The following is a 16,810-nucleotide window of genomic DNA, read 5'->3' on the forward strand; positions in this document are numbered from 1 at the left end:
TTAACAAATGGCCTTGCCATTTTGGCATTTAGCAAAATATCTGCAAAAGCCTATAAAAAAAGTTTACCTCTTCGCAAAGAATGGTATGCTCTTTCACATGAAGAGTGACTATAAAAAACACAAAAAGAGAGACTTCTTCCGCTCAAAGAAGGCATCAGCAAACTCTGCATCACTGAGAATTGAAATAAATTTATCTCTAGATCCAAAAAAATGGTGAAATGAAATCTTTCACTGTTCATAGAAATTTTAAACATCTTTAATAATAATAAAAATACTCTTCCATATTCACATCAATCTTCTCACACAATATTTTGATGTTACTTTTATATAAAACTATATCTTTTCAATTTAAAAAGAATGATAACTAAATAAATTTAAACTCAAAAAAAGCGGTAGAGAAAAAAATATGGAGTATTAAGTAGATAAGGCTCCAGCCTTCCCTAGCAATTTCATAGATTCAGAACTATAAATAAATAAAAATAAAATAAAATAAAATAAAAGATGTAGGGAGAGAAACATAAGACTACCAGGTAGGTATGGTTGGAGCCTTCATATTATGCTGCTAAGAAATTGGACAAAGAGAAAATATGATATATAATTAGCGTTGAACAATATTATTAAACAAAAGGATTAGAAAGGAACAAGTTTAATTACATTGTTAATGAGTATTATTTGGGTAGGTTGTTGGACCTTGGAGCTCAAGGATTTTTTAAATATGTATTTTAATATAAATAAATTGATTGACAGACTTAAATTCACGGATTATATAAATTATTTAAATTATGTTTAATAATAATTTTAGGAAGTGTTTTTTGTTTTTTTTATTCTTTTACTAAAAAAAACCTAAAATGAAACCCACTTTTCATTTCTTTACACCTAAATTTTACTCACTAATATACACCTTAGAAATTTTCTGGACTGAGCCCCACAACACAACAAGAAGTGATGAAGTGGGTGGGAGAAGGACAATTCCATGAACATGGGGCCATATACAGGAAACAAGAAGAAGCGATTAATCCCAAGCTCCTCTATAAAATAAAATCCCATCTTGGGTTCAGATTTGGCAGTGTCCAATTGTAATGTCATGCAGGCCTGAAAGCAAAATTTTATTATTCTTTTACTGTAATAACAAACTTAATTTAATTTCTTATATCCATTCAGAGGTAAAATGCTACATGTTGATATTATTTTTTAGGAAGATTTGATACAGAGTATCGACCTATTGAAGAAATTGGATGGAAACCACCAGTCGCCCATTATCCTTACTCAGTCCCACTTCCAGCTAAAAGAGTGAATGGTTCTAAAAGAAGTCGTCTAACTTAAGCTACTTGCCCAACCTCCTGTGGGCCTTATTCCATGGAAGTTGTAGAATGTTGAGATGAGTCTTGCCCCCCTCTCTCTTTCGTTTGAACCCTCCAGGGGAATATAGGAACAACTTCTCCCCCCCACTCTCTTTCTCCGCCACACACATAAGCCCCAAACATGAAGAAAATGGCAACGACCTTCATACTTCCATGCATTTTTCTCTTTTCTATATCATCTTCTGGTTTCTCATCAGCCAAAATTACGCCTAGGTTCCCATCCTCAATTGTTAGGCCAGAGCAGCTCTCCGTTTCTTCCCAAACCGAGCTTTATGAAGCCAAGTACTTCACCCAAATACTGGATCACTTCAATTACCAGCCCCAGAGCTACCGGACCTTTCAGCAAAGGTATTTGATCAACGACAAGTATTGGGGTGGTGCTCATAAGCTAGCTCCAATCTTCGTCTACACGGGTAACGAAGGAGATATCGAGTGGTTTGCGCAGAACACAGGCTTTATGTTTGACAACGCTCCCCACTTCCAAGCCCTTCTGGTCTTCATCGAGGTAATTACGACCAAACATAGAAAAATACCTGATCCAATGAATATACACCAAAGATTTTCTTTTTCTTTTTCCTGTTCTTTTCTTTCTTTGAGAATCAATCGAATTGAGTGAGTAAAATTCCATGAGAGCTCATAATAATAAGTGGGAATTGAATTTCATTTTCTTGCTCTGTATATATATATATATATGGATGGCAGCATAGGTTCTACGGGAAATCGATTCCCTTTGGTGGTGATACAAATGTAGCTTACAGCAATGCAAGCACGCTCGGATATCTGAGTTCTACCCAGGCCCTGGCGGATTATGCCACTCTCATCATTGATCTGAAGAAGAATTTATCTGCAACGAACTCTCCTGTAGTGGTGTTTGGAGGTTCCTATGGAGGAAGTATGATTTTTTCTTTTTTCTTTTTACATTTCCCTGTGAATAATTTATATAATTTAATGACGGTTGGTATTGGGATGGATGAACAAAATGGTTGACAATTATTTATGGCAGTGCTGGCAGCGTGGTTTAGGTTGAAGTACCCACATGTTACCATTGGAGCACTCGCATCTTCTGCTCCAATCCTCAATTTTGAGAATATTACATCTCCCTATACCTTCAACAACATTATTACCCAAGACTACAGGGTACTCTCTCTCTATCTTTTCTCATCACTCTCTCGCATCTCTATTTTGTTTTTCATATAGAAGGCTTAGTCAAATAAAGAAGGGTTTAGGATAAGATCTATGAGGCGGCCACACCCACACGTTCCTCTCCTACTAACAAATTATATTATGCTGAGTATAATTTCAGAGCCTACGAATACAATCCCCAAGCATGCATTATACGTTAAGAAAAGTAAAAGCATAAAGCATAAATACCTCTGCTTGTAACAGTATTTTAGAGAACAATGGATTATAATATTGTTTGGATGTGAAAATTAAATCAGAGTGAGAGTGAGAATTGCTACAAGGTGATTAAAGGATCGTGGGAGCAGATCGAGGAGACTGCGATGAAAAATGGAGGACTGGAGGTTCTCCGGAAGTCATTCAGAATATGCAAGTATGAGCTTAACTCAAACATATGCGGAACAGACATGATCTAATCTTGTGCGATGCTTAATGCCCCATACAATTTTTATTTTGATTTCTTGTTGTCAGGAACTATATTAGTGGCGGTGCTATAGAGAATTGGCTTTCTACTGCATACGTCTACACGGCCATGACGGATTATCCCACTCCTTCCAATTTTCTAAGTCCCATGCCAGCCTATCCAGTCAAGCAGGTCAGTGCAAATAATGGGAGAAACTGGAAAGAAGATGATCAGGGATGAACCGATTGTCAAAACCACCAGCAATTGTAATTTTATGAAATTGAAGATTAATTTAAATAAAACTGAAGAAATGATGAATCATGATGAGTCGTGTTGACTTCTGAGGCAGATGTGCAAGGCGATTGACGATCCAGCCCTGGGGAATGAGTCGAATGACACATTTGCCAAGTTGTACGGTGCAGCCAACGTCTACTATAACTACACTGGAACCGCTGCATGTTTCGATCTGGCCGATGACTCTGATCCGCACGGCCTCGGCGAGTGGACTTGGCAGGTGCGCAATATTCTTCCCCTTTTCCTGCATTTTCTAGCTACCTGGGGATTTTGTTGCACTACAATTCATAAGTAACTGCACTCGTCTGGACCCTCCCGGGGCCCAAACGCAATCATCCAATCCCACGCGGTTTTACACAAGCTGGTAGGGGTGCGACCGACGGTTCACATCAATCCAATTTTAGGTGGATTTAGGTAACCCTTCTATAGACTATAATTTAGATTCAACTTCGATTGAAAGAAGAAAACGCTAATCCAAATCCTATTTCGGTTGAAATTAGGTTAGAACAAATAAATAGTAGTTGAATAATATTTAATTTTTAATTAATTTTAAAATTTTAACTAATATTGAAATATTTTGTCTCATATAAAAAATAAATAAATTATATATTGCATCAATTTTTTGTATTATATGGATGGATATGATGTTATTGAGATTAATAGATGTGATTTAATCCAATTTAACTCAAATTTTGGGAAAAGTGGCTTTTGACTTATTAATATGAACAAAAAAAATCTCATTTTTTAAAAATTATTATTATTATTATATATTTAAAAATAATTTAAAATATATACACTTTTTAATGAGTCATATAATTATTTCTTAAAATGTCTTTTTTACTTATCATGTCATCAATAACCTCATGTAAATGTTTTTCTTCATTTTAAATATATTCTTTATAATAATAATAATAAAAACATATTTAAAATAATAAAAAAACATTTATGTGAAGGAGTCTAGTTCTTAATTGATATTGATAACATGATAAGTAAAATGAGTATTTTAGGTAATAATTATATGACTTATTAATAGATATATTTATTTTAAATTAATTTTAAAATAAATGAAAGTGAGGTTCTTTTTTCCATATATTTTTATATTAGTGAGTTAAAAACCATTTTTTTCTTCAACAAGAAGATAGTTACATTTCAATTTAAATAAAAAAAGAAGAAGAAAAAAATGAGCTTTAACTCATTGATTTAAAAAATATAAAAAAGAATCCTAACTTTTATAAATTAGTTTTATATTTATCTATTTTAAAATACATTAAGTTGGATAATTATTTTCTAAAATACCCTTTTATTTGATAATATCAAATAAAATTATTAAAAAAATTAATTTATCATTTTAATTTGATAAAAGTATCTTACAAATAAATATATTATAAGTTTTTTATTATATAATAAGAGATACAAATAATTATAGAAAAGTTCTCTAACATCCTCAATTAACAAATAAAAACTTTCTAATTCTCTAATGATTTTATATCTTATATTATATAAATTTACTCATATTTTTTAAAAATAAAATTAAATAAAATTTTATTAATTAACATTAACAATAAAATAAAAAATATTAAAAATAAAATTAAAACGAAAAATACTTAAAAATTAAATACAATTAAAATAAAAAGCTTAAATTTTTTTAAAATAAAATATTATATTCCATTATATTTCCATGGTTGATTTCTATATTTTTTAATGATGTGTTTTAGTGAAAGGAAAGTTAATATTTTATTTTTATATTTATACTTTAAATTTTCTTTAGTTTAAATTATATTTTTAATTTTTAAAATTTCTTATTTTATTGATCTCAGTTTTCATTTTAACAAATAAAAGAGTTATTTTATGAAATAATAATATGACTTACAAAAAAATTTATTTCAAAATATTTTTAAATGAATTATTTATAAAAATTGGGTTTATTTTTATTATATTTTTAAAAACAAGTGAGTCAAAACCCATTTTTCTTTTTTTAAAAAGGTTTGAATTGAATTTAGGTAATAAATTAGATTAGATAAGACTTCCAATCAACCTAAGGACTACCTTGAATAAATAATGATAGCAATAATAATAATAACTTTTTAGGGCTGAAAATTTTCCAAAATCTTAAATGAAAATTGGTATGAGAGTGAGGAAGGGCTCACAGCCCCAAAAGGGAAAACCACTTTCGTGAGATTAAATCAAACAATCTTGATTTGTAAAGAGAGCATGTGAGAGGATCCGAGAAGATCTTATGCCTCACATGCTAAAAGTTGGTCCTTACAATGATTATGAATTATCACAATCTTCCTTGGAGTCTAAAACGTTTTATTGTGAGTAAACAAACACATAATTTGAATTTCTCTACAGACTCCAACAAGCTACATCTTTGGAATGGCCAATGGCCAATTGGAATCGAACATAATGCAATTAATGTGGCGTGGGTAGAGGGAACGGATGCTTACCTTTTTCTTTTGTCTGCCAATTCAATAATGTTGGTCGCTAGGCTTTTAGGCCTCTTCTAATAAGTCAAGTTTGCAATTTTCCTCCATGTGAGAGGGGCTTAATGGCCAACCTCTAAATTGGGGCATTGTGCTTGGCAAGTGGCAGCTGCAACATTGTCAAGGAAAAATAATTTGATCTATAGCCTTTGTCCCAGTGATAGATTGGTAGAGTTTTGGAGCCCGAGTGTGCAAAATCAGCTAAAACCATTTCTCCTCTGTGGCATGATTTTTTCGCCTCATGGGATTTCATGAACTTGTACCTTTATTTGAAGGATCACACACTTGGGCTCAAGCCCACAATTAGAGATCACCAGATTCACCATTATGTTGATTTTTTCTGTAAAGATTCAGGCCTCTACCCTTAGGCCAGGCGCCTGAAACAAGTTGGGCATGTACAGTGTTAGATTGGGCTGGACTGATTTGATTCAAAACCAAATGTAATTACTAGCAAAGACTATAACAAGTGGTATGTGTGAATTGGGACATTTGAAAAGCAAATCATAGTATTAAAATCATGGGAAATTACAATAAATTGATCCAAATAATAAACATAGTTGGCTTGTAACTTAATAATTGCAGGCGTGCACAGAGATGATAATGCCCGTAAATGCAACAATGAGGAGAGCATATTTCCAGTTTCTACGTGGAACTACAGTAACCGAGCTGCTTTCTGCAAATTTGCCTTTGACATTGAGCCCAGGCCCAACTGGATTACGACTGAGTTTGGTGGTCATGTGAGCAACTCTTAACACAACACTCCCACCGCTCCTCATTAACTCTGAAAACTGATCTGCCTTTCTTCTTTTTCTTTGTTTGAGTAGGACATTAGGAGAGTTTTGAAACGGTTTGGGAGCAATATTATCTTCTTCAATGGCTTGAGAGATCCTTGGAGTGGAGGAGGGTATGATCATCATTCATCATCACATCTCTCCCAATTTCTGTTGACTTTCTTTCTTGTTTTAATATGAAATAATCTTGGGGTTTTCTGTATGATGCAGGGTGCTAGAGAGTATTTCCAAGAGCATAGTGGCTATTGTTGCAAAAGACGGTTAGTAGATCATGTTAATATTTTAGAGTAAAGACAACTTACATTAGTCTGGTCAAGGACTCAGGCATACTGCAACTCAGTCAAGTCTTCAAGTTACAAACAAAGCTATGCATTAAATGGTAGGAGTCAGCATGACTCCCACTTGGGTTGATTGCCTCCTTTCCATTGCATTCATATTTGCTTTTCAATTTTGGAACAGGAGCTCACCACGTAGACCTAAGATTTGCAACTAGTGAAGATCCAGAATGGCTTCAAGATGTAAGGAAAAGAGAGGTGAAGATCATTACAAAGTGGCTCTCAGAATACTACCATGACTTAGCTCATCACTTTCCCTAGAGTATACCCTTGAACCAATTCAAGGCCAGCTTAAGTTTTTATTTTTCTTTTTTCCTTTTCTTCCCTCCAAAGCAATCATCTTAGTTATTGAAGGTCACTTGGCTTTAAGATGAACATGTCTAGGCCTTTCTCGCTTTTCAAAGTTCACTATTTAGTGGTACCACCACCAATATTGTTTGAGCATGAAAGCGCACGAGATTTCAGACCTGGAAATAAATTTTTTCTTGTATTATTGCTGAATTGACTGGAGTGATGACTTGGGTGGGACACTGACATGAAAGTTCTTAACAAACTAGATAAGAACCAAAATTATAAAGAGAGTCTAAAATTTGGTGAACTGGGACATCCACATTCCATACTGGTTAAATTTTACAGGCAATTATATATACAAGCCGAGTGCATGTGCTTTTCATACTGAATGGTGGTCCTCACTAAACTAGCCAAGTTTCCCATCAAAACGTATCAGTCCTTTTCCCACCCCTTTAGGCTTTTTTAAAAAAGAAACCAACCAGAATGAAAGGCTAACTTATTTTCGTAACCAAAATGCACCAATTCTGAGTAAGCACAGAAGATGCCTACAATTCCTTTCAATGATCATGTCATATCCAAGCTCACTTTGAAATTCCCAAACAGCTTCTTTGAATGAATTGGTCTTTGTCTCACTTTTGAAAACTTTATTGGCACAGCTACCTAACGGGCACCAAGACTAGGGGAATTTGAGAATAACTTGTAGCAAAAATAAGCAGGTTGTTGGAGCCTGGGAGGTTAGTTTGATTTATGTAGTATTGGATATGGAAAGGAGGAGAGTAATAATGAGACGTAGTCATCTCCAGCCTTCTTTTCCATCCAAAGTTAGGCCACGATTGGGACAAGTCGCTCCATTATTCAAATCGGTGAAGGGGATTTTGTCATAAAGTCACTTTGAATGCCCATGTTTTTGCAGTTGACTTTGAAACAATCCCCAAATATGCATAAATAAATATACAACTTCTGCCTTGATTACCCTCAAATATTTATTAATCAAAGCCTTCATTTAGTATAGAGGATCAGTATCTTCCATTTTTTAAATGGATATGCTAGGTGTTATTAGCACCCTTTTCTATCCATCAGGTGAATGAACAGTGGGTCGCATAAAATAAAGAAAAAAACCAATTTGTGTTTAACGTCATACCATGTGAAAGACACAAAGTCAAGTTAGTGGTGAAGAAAAAAATAGTACCATTTTGTATAAGAGGCTTGCGATGTTAATGGTCCCATTTGTGATGTCTAATGTTATAGAGTAATTCCCACCGCTAACAAAGGTGAGGCAATGGTGAGATGGAATCCACTTTGTGGTCCTGAGTCCTTACAAACCACCGAAAACCCCTAAGGGGGTCTGCAAATGCAAAGTGATGAATGATACCACATCACATGATATGGTATGGAGGGTCTCTTAATAGTTATTTTGTTGCATGCAAATAAAGTAAACTTGCACTTGTAACAATACGATGAAGCTGACCCTTTCCCTTTCTTATGCTCAACTTGTGCACTATATATTATTGGAATTGCTCATCATGATTGCAGGCCCTAGATGATGCAATTCCAACAAGTTTGACCTTTAGGTCATCGCCCTACCTCCAAAAAAACCTGCCAAACTTTTCATTGGATAATGTCCGTCAGGAATCATCAAGTGTTTATACTTCTCTGGATCGTACGTGCATACCGAGCCTGTGCTCGATGGTTTTTGAATGGGTTGAAAATTGGGATTTAGGGTCCCTAGTGTTTGAGAAGACAGAACACGGATGTGGCAGATATTCCCAGATGTATAGGGGCTGAGATCCATGAGAATTAGCCTCACTGGCTGAAATTTTCAATGTGAGACCTGAGTTCATCCAAACAGATTAGGTCCATCGTTTTCACAGGATACTTGAATGCTCATTCTGGTGTTTGAAATATTAAATATCATTTCTCAATGGAAAGAGGGTCCTGGGTCTTGAAAATCAGTGTATAAAACAGAAATTGACCATCTGTAATAAACTGATACATGCTGAGCTTTACATGAATGTCCATGTCTTTTCCTAATCATCCACGAGAAACCAGAAAGAAAATGATCTGGGCGTTTTCATTGGACACTGATAAGGCACAAAAAGAGGGCAACGCTCAAATTATAACTCACATCATATTTCTGAAATAATATCAAATTTATTAAAAGCTGAAGCACATGTCCCATAAATCATTACATACTTCCGGAGAAGGGCACCCGGCGCCATTGTGGATTTCATTTTGGGGTCATGGCCAGGCCTTGTCATGGGACCATCCTTTTACACCAAGAACTAGATGGTCCCACCCCTACGGCCACTACCCTACCCCATACCACGTTATCAAAATCCAAGTGTAGCAATCCTATTGCATCAACTACCACTTTATTTTTTTCTCAAAAATAAAAATAAAATAAAATTGGAGGGTGTTTCTTTTTGATGCACATGCGGAGCTAAAGCAAAGATAAGAGATGGGTCCACCAGAAGAGTGCATGCACGCCTTCTGATATATGAAATTGAATTGAGGCACCATTCAGAACCAGGCCAAATTTGCCAGTGAAAAAGGAGACGTGGCTTCTTCTACATGCTTTCAGCTTATTAATATTTAAATCAAAAAATCAAACCCAGTTTGTGGCTATGAATGGCGATGCGATGTTCCTTGTGGTAGACAATGGTTTGGGAAATCGTTACTTCATATTTTTTTTATATATTCTAGAAATATGAATTTTATATTTAGGTCATTGGCAGGTAGCTTCCTAGTTATCAAACGCTTGCATTTAGTGTGACTCCCGTGGGACTTTTTGCTGCCAGGTAGTGTGGTTGCCACCTGAATTGAGATACCCATTCTTTTAATATCCCCGCATTTGTCCATGGGTCTTTCCCCAAAAGAAAATCAATAAATAAAATCTCACTTTCCTCTATCAATTCTCTCTTGAGTTTAAATAAAGGGTGGGTGAGGATATGGTTCAACTTTGAAATGTTTCTTCAAATTCAAATTGCCTTCCTTCTTTCCACCAGAGTATCCCTTTCAAGGGAAGCGCACACCTAGGAGATGTGGCTTGACTTTTCAAATTTACATTGTCGATTTAGTAGAAGCAATCCACCCCCACTTTGAATTTTCCATGCTTTCTTTCTTGGAAAATTAGCAAAAATTTAAATATCCCTTTACTGTTGAGAAAATAGAAGAAAGGTGTGATTGCATTTAAAGATATAATATGGGAGAGAGAGTCGGACAAGCTTGATGTAAAATGTATTGCTTTTTTAGATCAAAATTTTGGGTTAACTGAGAAATTTTCACAACCAATCAGTCAACTTATCTGGCAAAGCGTTGTATATTACCAACTGGGGTTAGTTTAATGACTCTCTCTTGGCTCCAACAGCCCCATTAATTGACCATCAGGAGTGGACACAAATTTAACAAATAACAATTTGCTCTTGGATTCCTCTGATATGAAAGTTGCCTAAAAGGTCTACATGTGGGCCAAAAGGCAAGCTACCTCCTTTATTTGAATTCTTTTTTATAAGCCCGAGTGTTAATAATTTTTTCTTTTGGGTCTAAAACTAGTTTTTGGCCACTGCCTCGTTATCCATATGTCGCTATCTAATCAAATGCAATCGCCTGAAACTAATCATACGTAAGGTAGAAGTGATTGGAGTTTGAAATATTAGAAATTAAACAGGTGCTATATGTTGAACCTCCCCCCCCATATGAGCTTGAGTCCAATATATCGGCATCATAAATTTAGTAGGATCAAAGTGCGCCGATGGTCCCATGCCAGAACTTGAATATGAAAGGTTCCCCACTTTGGAGCGTTGAAAAAAAAATAATAATATAGGTACACATCAGAAAGAGGAGAGAGTGTGTCAATCGGGAATCCAAATTCCAATTTTGTATTTGGCTGGGGTTGTAGGCATGTAGCTGTACCTTTCAAGCCCTAGTTTTCCATGTTTATGATGGTGTCTTGAAGATTCAACTTGGTTTTTAAATCCTACTTTTTGTTTGCATCTATAGAAAATTAAACTGCACACAGACGTGGGTGGAAATTGGAATTGAATTTTTTAAATTGCTTCCTGCATGTGGGAACTTTCCTGGAAAATTTCATTTGAGTCGTTCAACCTGGCCAAACTGAATGAAAAGTTGAAAACTGATATTGCTAGCCAGCTCATGGGCCTTGTAATCAGATAATGGGATAAAACATTTAGTTAGATAAACCCAGATGCTTTTATTATTGGAGTCAATTATTCTTCAAATTAAGTATTGTTTGTGTCTCCATCATTAGTGTTTGGAATAATGTGCAGATGCGTATCAAGCTTTAGATTGCGGTACATTGTTCTTGGCCTACTGGAGCATGTTTGGACACTTATACGGTTACATTGAACCCATGGCAGTGATCTGAAGCAGCCAAGCATTAATTTATATATAAATCCGTAAAGTAATGGGCATTTTAAAAAGCATCAACTTTTTTTCCCTCTTAATCCAATCATAGAATTTGGCATGGGAAATTTGTGTGGCTTTTACAATCGACCCATGTGTGTAACGCACCAGCTACGTGTATATTTTATTTTATTTTATCTTAAAGCAAAAGGCTAAAGCATTACGTATTGCAAAAAGATATGCATGGACTTTAGCGAAGGAGGTCTCACGAACCAGGTAGGATTTTCACTTGGGAATTGAGGAAACTCCAGATATGGAAATATTAAATTGGTATTCTTTAATAGAATATGAGGCTTCATAGGTCATCACTTTCCTCAAATATCTCATGGGGTCTGTCTTGTTCCCCCACCATTTTCAAATAAACTAGAAGATTTTCAGATAGCAGAAGCCCTCCACGAATTACACTGCAGATTCCTTTCCTTGCATGCCCAACCTGCCTTTTCTTTGAGGTCAAGGAATCCTGTCCTTAGCCAAACAACATCTTTGAGAAAGTCATAGAAAATTTTCAGGTTTGGGCATTTTGGTTTAGTGTAAAGCGAGGAGCCTAATTTATGGAAGTGCCCAAATCAAACCCAAAAGGAGAAATGTATGCGATGCATGTGAGGATATGGATATGAAATGATTAATGATGGATGGATGGATGGGTGCAATGACACCAACACCTTGTTTGTATTAGATATAAATAACTCGACCCAACAACCTCTCTTATATGTGTTCCCAACAAGGAGTTGAAAATAACAACTAGTCCAACCCCTCTTTTTTTGAAGAGTTGAAATTTGAAAAGGGTGTGTGAAACATAATAATAGAATTAAGGTGATTGTAGAGAAATAATAGAATATATATATAGATATGGCAGAGAAAGGCCTAGATGGGGAGATGATCAGGGTGTGAGGAGGAGGAGGAGTGAAACACGACTGTCTGAAAAGAAGACTCTCAAAATTGGACAAATCTTATCTCATCTCTATGCTTATTGGAAAGGGAAGGGATCTCTGGATTTTTTTTCAGACCCAATCGTTTTCCTTCCCCCTTTTCTAAACTAGGAATGGCCAAACACCAATAATGCTGCCATGCACGTGACAGAAATACTATTCTCTCACTCACATATATAGTATACCTAAATTCAGCTATTTAATTAATGAACTACCCACCACCCTCTCTCCTCCCAATTGCTTCTTTTACATTCCTCTATTTACTGTCATCATCCTTTTTTTCTTTTTAAAAACAAAAAGGAAAATATTGAAAACCACTCCAACCCTGTAAGCACCATACCTCTTAAATAGCTCCTTTTGGCCCCTACTCTGTTCACAGTCCAGAGATGGGCAAGAAGAAGGAAGAATTTACCATTGAGTGGGTATGAATTATTCCCGTGGGCAGGTAACAGAGCATTGCGTTTGTGAAGTGGAGATCTGAGATGTGCATGGGTAAGTTGGTAACCCACTAAGCCATTAGATATGCAGTCATGCTCTTGTTCCTTGACAAGTTAGTAGTAGTTGGAAATTGAGAATCTCATGTGCCATTGATAGCTATTGAAGTTGAAGGTGATGAAATGGCGGTCCGGAAGGCACTGGATTTTGACTGTGTCAGGGTGGGGCTTCCCACTTGATGATTTGTTAGCCAATGGGTGCAATGCAGTAACATGGGGTGTTATCCAACGCACAAATATTCACCTGTAGAATCTCTTTCTTGCTCAAGATTCTTGAGTAGCTTACATGTTCTGACAAATTCAGTAATTTTTTCCCCTTTGTTTTGGGTTTTTTTTTTCGGTGTATTTTTAATTGAAAAACAGAAAACATATTTACACAGAAAATAATGAAATTTTTTCATCACGCAAAACCTTAAAAGTACTCTCGTACTTACATGCCTGCGGTCTCTCTCTCTCTCTGTGCCTCTCTCTGCTTCTCTCATTGTCATTTCTTCCAACATCAAATAGTTGCAACAGTTTCCACATCAAAACCATAATCATCACGCCTCTCAGCCCACACGCACCCCTCCTTCCCTTTCCCAGTCTCTCTACATCAATAACCCAGCCATCGCACCATCTATCCTGAATCCTCTCTCGCTCTTTCTCTCTTTCTCTCTTTCTCTCTCAACATGCCCATGAACCACTTCTCTCCAAACCTTCCAGAAACAATCTGGTGGACACAAGTCACACCACCACAACCCATAATGGAACCAGCCCCAAATACCCCTTCCTCTAAACACAAACCCCTCATCCCCCACCACCACCATCCCCTAGTTTCCCTCAATTCCTACCACTCCCAACACTCACCCCCCATGTTCCCTACCCGTAGCACTACCCCTTTCAACTTCAACCTTAACCAAGATACAGAAGACGATGAAGATGAGGAGGTCGAGGAAGTAGCTGCGGAAGAAGAGGAGGAAGAAGTGATAATAGGGGCAGAGAGACAACCCATGTTCGAGAAGCCCTTAACTCCTAGCGACGTAGGTAAGCTTAACCGACTAGTCATACCAAAACAACACGCGGAGAAGTACTTCCCGCTGGGCGGTGACTCGGGCGAGAAAGGCTTGTTACTGAGTTTCGAAGACGAGTGTGGCAAGTGTTGGAGGTTTCGATACTCGTATTGGAACAGTAGCCAAAGTTACGTATTGACGAAAGGGTGGAGCCGTTTCGTCAAAGAAAAGAGGCTGGATGCAGGCGACGTCGTTTTGTTCCAGCGAGACCGCTCCGACGCTGACCGCTTCTTTATTGGTTGGAGGCGCCGTGCTGGCCCTGCGCAGGATAACCCTGCGGCGGCTCCCCCTGTCGCTGCTCACACCAATACTGGCAATACTTCTGTGGGGTGGACCAGGGTGTTCTATTCTGCGCATGCTTATCCTTCGCATCCCCATGCCCCTCCCCTACCATACCAACCTGACTGTCTTCATGCAGGTATTTTGTTCACATTAACACCCCCCTTCTTTTCTCTTTTCTTTATTTTACTTTTCATTTTAAAAGAATTAAATTAAAAAAAATGTTTACCTATCACTATTATCACTAATATAATTGTTGTTATTAAACAAAAAGATTCTTACACTCGTGTTCAAAGAGCGTGCTAGTCACATTCCAATTACTGGGGAGCAACGCGATTATTTAAGCTATAATTGAACAGTAATCTAAATTTCAGAGTCTGGGTGAGTATTGGAATCTGTTGCTCCCACTGCCCACATACATTTTTCCAACTTTCAGATAAACTTTTTGTTTGTGTCCTGTGATTTATATTTTATTATTATTATCCTCGGGTGACCCTACAATATTTTTCAAACTCTTTTTTCTGTTAATTAGAGCACGCGAGACTTGACTTTTGAATGATCAATTTCCTGAGCCTTTTTTAAAGTTCAAAATTATAATGTTTTGGGTGGTCTATACCAACCAAATTCTCCATTCTACCCAAAAAGAAAGGGTGGGCTGAGAAAATGACATGATGAATGGTGGTATGCTTATGAGTTCATATGTTTGGAGAAGAGAAATGAGTAGAAAAGTCAGATGCACGTGTTGTATTATTGACAGGGTCGGTTGCAAAGAATCAAACGACGCCGGTGGGCAACTCAAAGAGACTCAGGCTGTTTGGGGTGAACCTGGAGTGCCAAATGGACGAGTCCGAACCATCCACTCCTGACGGTTCCTCATTGTCGAGCCAGGGGCCAGTGCACCACCAATTTTACCCTCAAGCTTACTCTTCCAACGCATACAACCACATGGTACGCCCAGACCTACTACTACTACTACTACCACTATTATTATTATCATTATTACTCAATTTGCAATTACTGGAGAGAAGGGTGGGGGGGTATGGTCTAAAAAAGAAAAGGGTAACAGTGGGCAAATCTTGAATCCTGTTGAATACGGAATGGAGCGTATGGGAAGGGCGGGGTGGGTGAGTGGGTGAAGCATCGGCAGGTATATTTGCAGGAAGCAAGTATAGTGAAATCATAATACAAAATCTGCCTTTTTTTGGAGTCAATAGATTTGGACCCAGTGACACATGGATCCCTTTTCCACCTAGAAACTACAAGTGAACAACCTCAGGTTGTACGCATAGTACCCAACCGAATGAACCCAATACTGGCCAGTTTTAACCATTTCTTTTTTTTTTTTTCTTTTTCTTTTTTAAATACCCTCTGGATTATAGATTTGTTTCAATGGTTTTGCAATGACACGTTTGTTTTGCCAAATTTCTGGGCAAAAGAAATCCCATCAAGGATGGGTGTGAACTGTGAAGTGGGTAAACATGGGTGGTGTATATAAAATATACACATACACTGAATACCTGCTCCTCGAAACTTGAAAACAGTACTGATTGTTGCGTTGTATGGTTGTAACAGGATATCAATTTCTCCCGAGACGTCAACCAGATGAGAGATCACCGAGGATAAGATCTGTGGATGTGACGTCCTGGATTTGACTTGTTGAATCCACTTGGAATGTCCAAATAAAAAAAATTATGCAAAAATGAAAAAGTAAAAACAGAAGCTCATAGCCAAAAAAGAAAGCGAGAGAGAGAATCCCCTGGTTTGCAGGGAAGTTTGTGGCAGTAGAAGAGGGAAACAAGTGGAGTGACATTAACGTAGAGGGGTAGAGGGAAGGGAGGAGATGGAGGGGGGGGCCCCCAATTAGAAACTAAACTAGGGCTGACGTGATGCGACGCCAAATGGGAGTTTTTTTGGGTTCAGTTGAAATCAGGAATCTTAATTTCCCACTGTTGGGATTCTGGGTCTAGATTTTTCAATCACAATAATAAAAGGAGTATGGTATGGTATGGTGTGTTGATGGTGGTACTGATGGTGGGGAGGTGAGTGGGTGGGTGGACTTGACAGCCCAGTGGGTACTAGCCCACTCCTCCTTCCCCCCCCCCTCTCCTCTCTCTCTCTCTCTCTCTCTCTCTCCCCATTCCCCTCATCTCCATGTGTATTTCATATAATTCTTCAGTTGTTTCTCTGATATTATGCTCTGCTGCAATTTGTAAAGGTACATATGTTTAATTTTTAAGCATTTTCATTCTTTTTCATATTTTTTCCCCTTTTCCTGTGTTAAATTTTGGATTGTCAGTTGATGGGAGGTATGAGCATTTTTTTACCCCTAAAATATAACTATGATTATTGATATATAAAATATATTAAGCAAATGATGGTGGTGGTTGCGTTGGTACATAAAATTGATAAGAAGCTGATGTGAATGAAACGTGGACCCATGAGGGTTGTTGCTAGTGTCCTTGAAAATGGGTATCCAGACTCCAAGAACACATGCAGGAGG

At 37.0% G+C, this 16,810-nt stretch overlaps 1 protein-coding gene and 1 pseudogene across 1 annotated transcript; both read left to right on the forward strand.

The window, feature by feature from the left end:
• The first annotated feature begins 1,330 nt into the window (after positions 1 to 1,330).
• Positions 1,331 to 7,347, forward strand: LOC117919728 (annotated as a pseudogene).
• A 5,503-nt stretch (positions 7,348 to 12,850) lies between these two features.
• LOC117920516 (B3 domain-containing protein At2g36080-like) lies at positions 12,851 to 16,565 on the forward strand. Its single transcript, XM_034838100.1, has 3 exons — positions 12,851 to 14,449; positions 15,068 to 15,258; positions 15,883 to 16,565. Exons 1-3 carry the CDS (start codon positions 13,651 to 13,653, stop codon positions 15,931 to 15,933), a joined length of 1,041 nt encoding a protein of 346 aa, XP_034693991.1. The 5' UTR covers positions 12,851 to 13,650; the 3' UTR covers positions 15,934 to 16,565.
• Positions 16,566 to 16,810: the final 245 nt, after the last annotated feature.

This window comes from Vitis riparia, chromosome 8 (assembly GCF_004353265.1).
Source record: "Vitis riparia cultivar Riparia Gloire de Montpellier isolate 1030 chromosome 8, EGFV_Vit.rip_1.0, whole genome shotgun sequence".
Classification (NCBI taxonomy): domain Eukaryota; kingdom Viridiplantae; phylum Streptophyta; class Magnoliopsida; order Vitales; family Vitaceae; genus Vitis; species Vitis riparia.

What these genes read in the sequence shown, in the direction of transcription:
- LOC117920516 (XM_034838100.1), top strand. Translation starts at nt 13,651, where the DNA reads ATGCCCATGAACCACTTCTCTCCAAACCTTCCAGAAACAATCTGGTGG. An exon ending in ACCTGACTGTCTTCATGCAG is followed by an intron (nt 14,450 to 15,067) that starts GTATTTTGTTCA and finishes TATTATTGACAG; the next exon opens with GGTCGGTTGCAAAGAATCAA. An exon ending in CCAACGCATACAACCACATG is followed by an intron (nt 15,259 to 15,882) that starts GTACGCCCAGAC and finishes TGGTTGTAACAG; the next exon opens with GATATCAATTTCTCCCGAGA.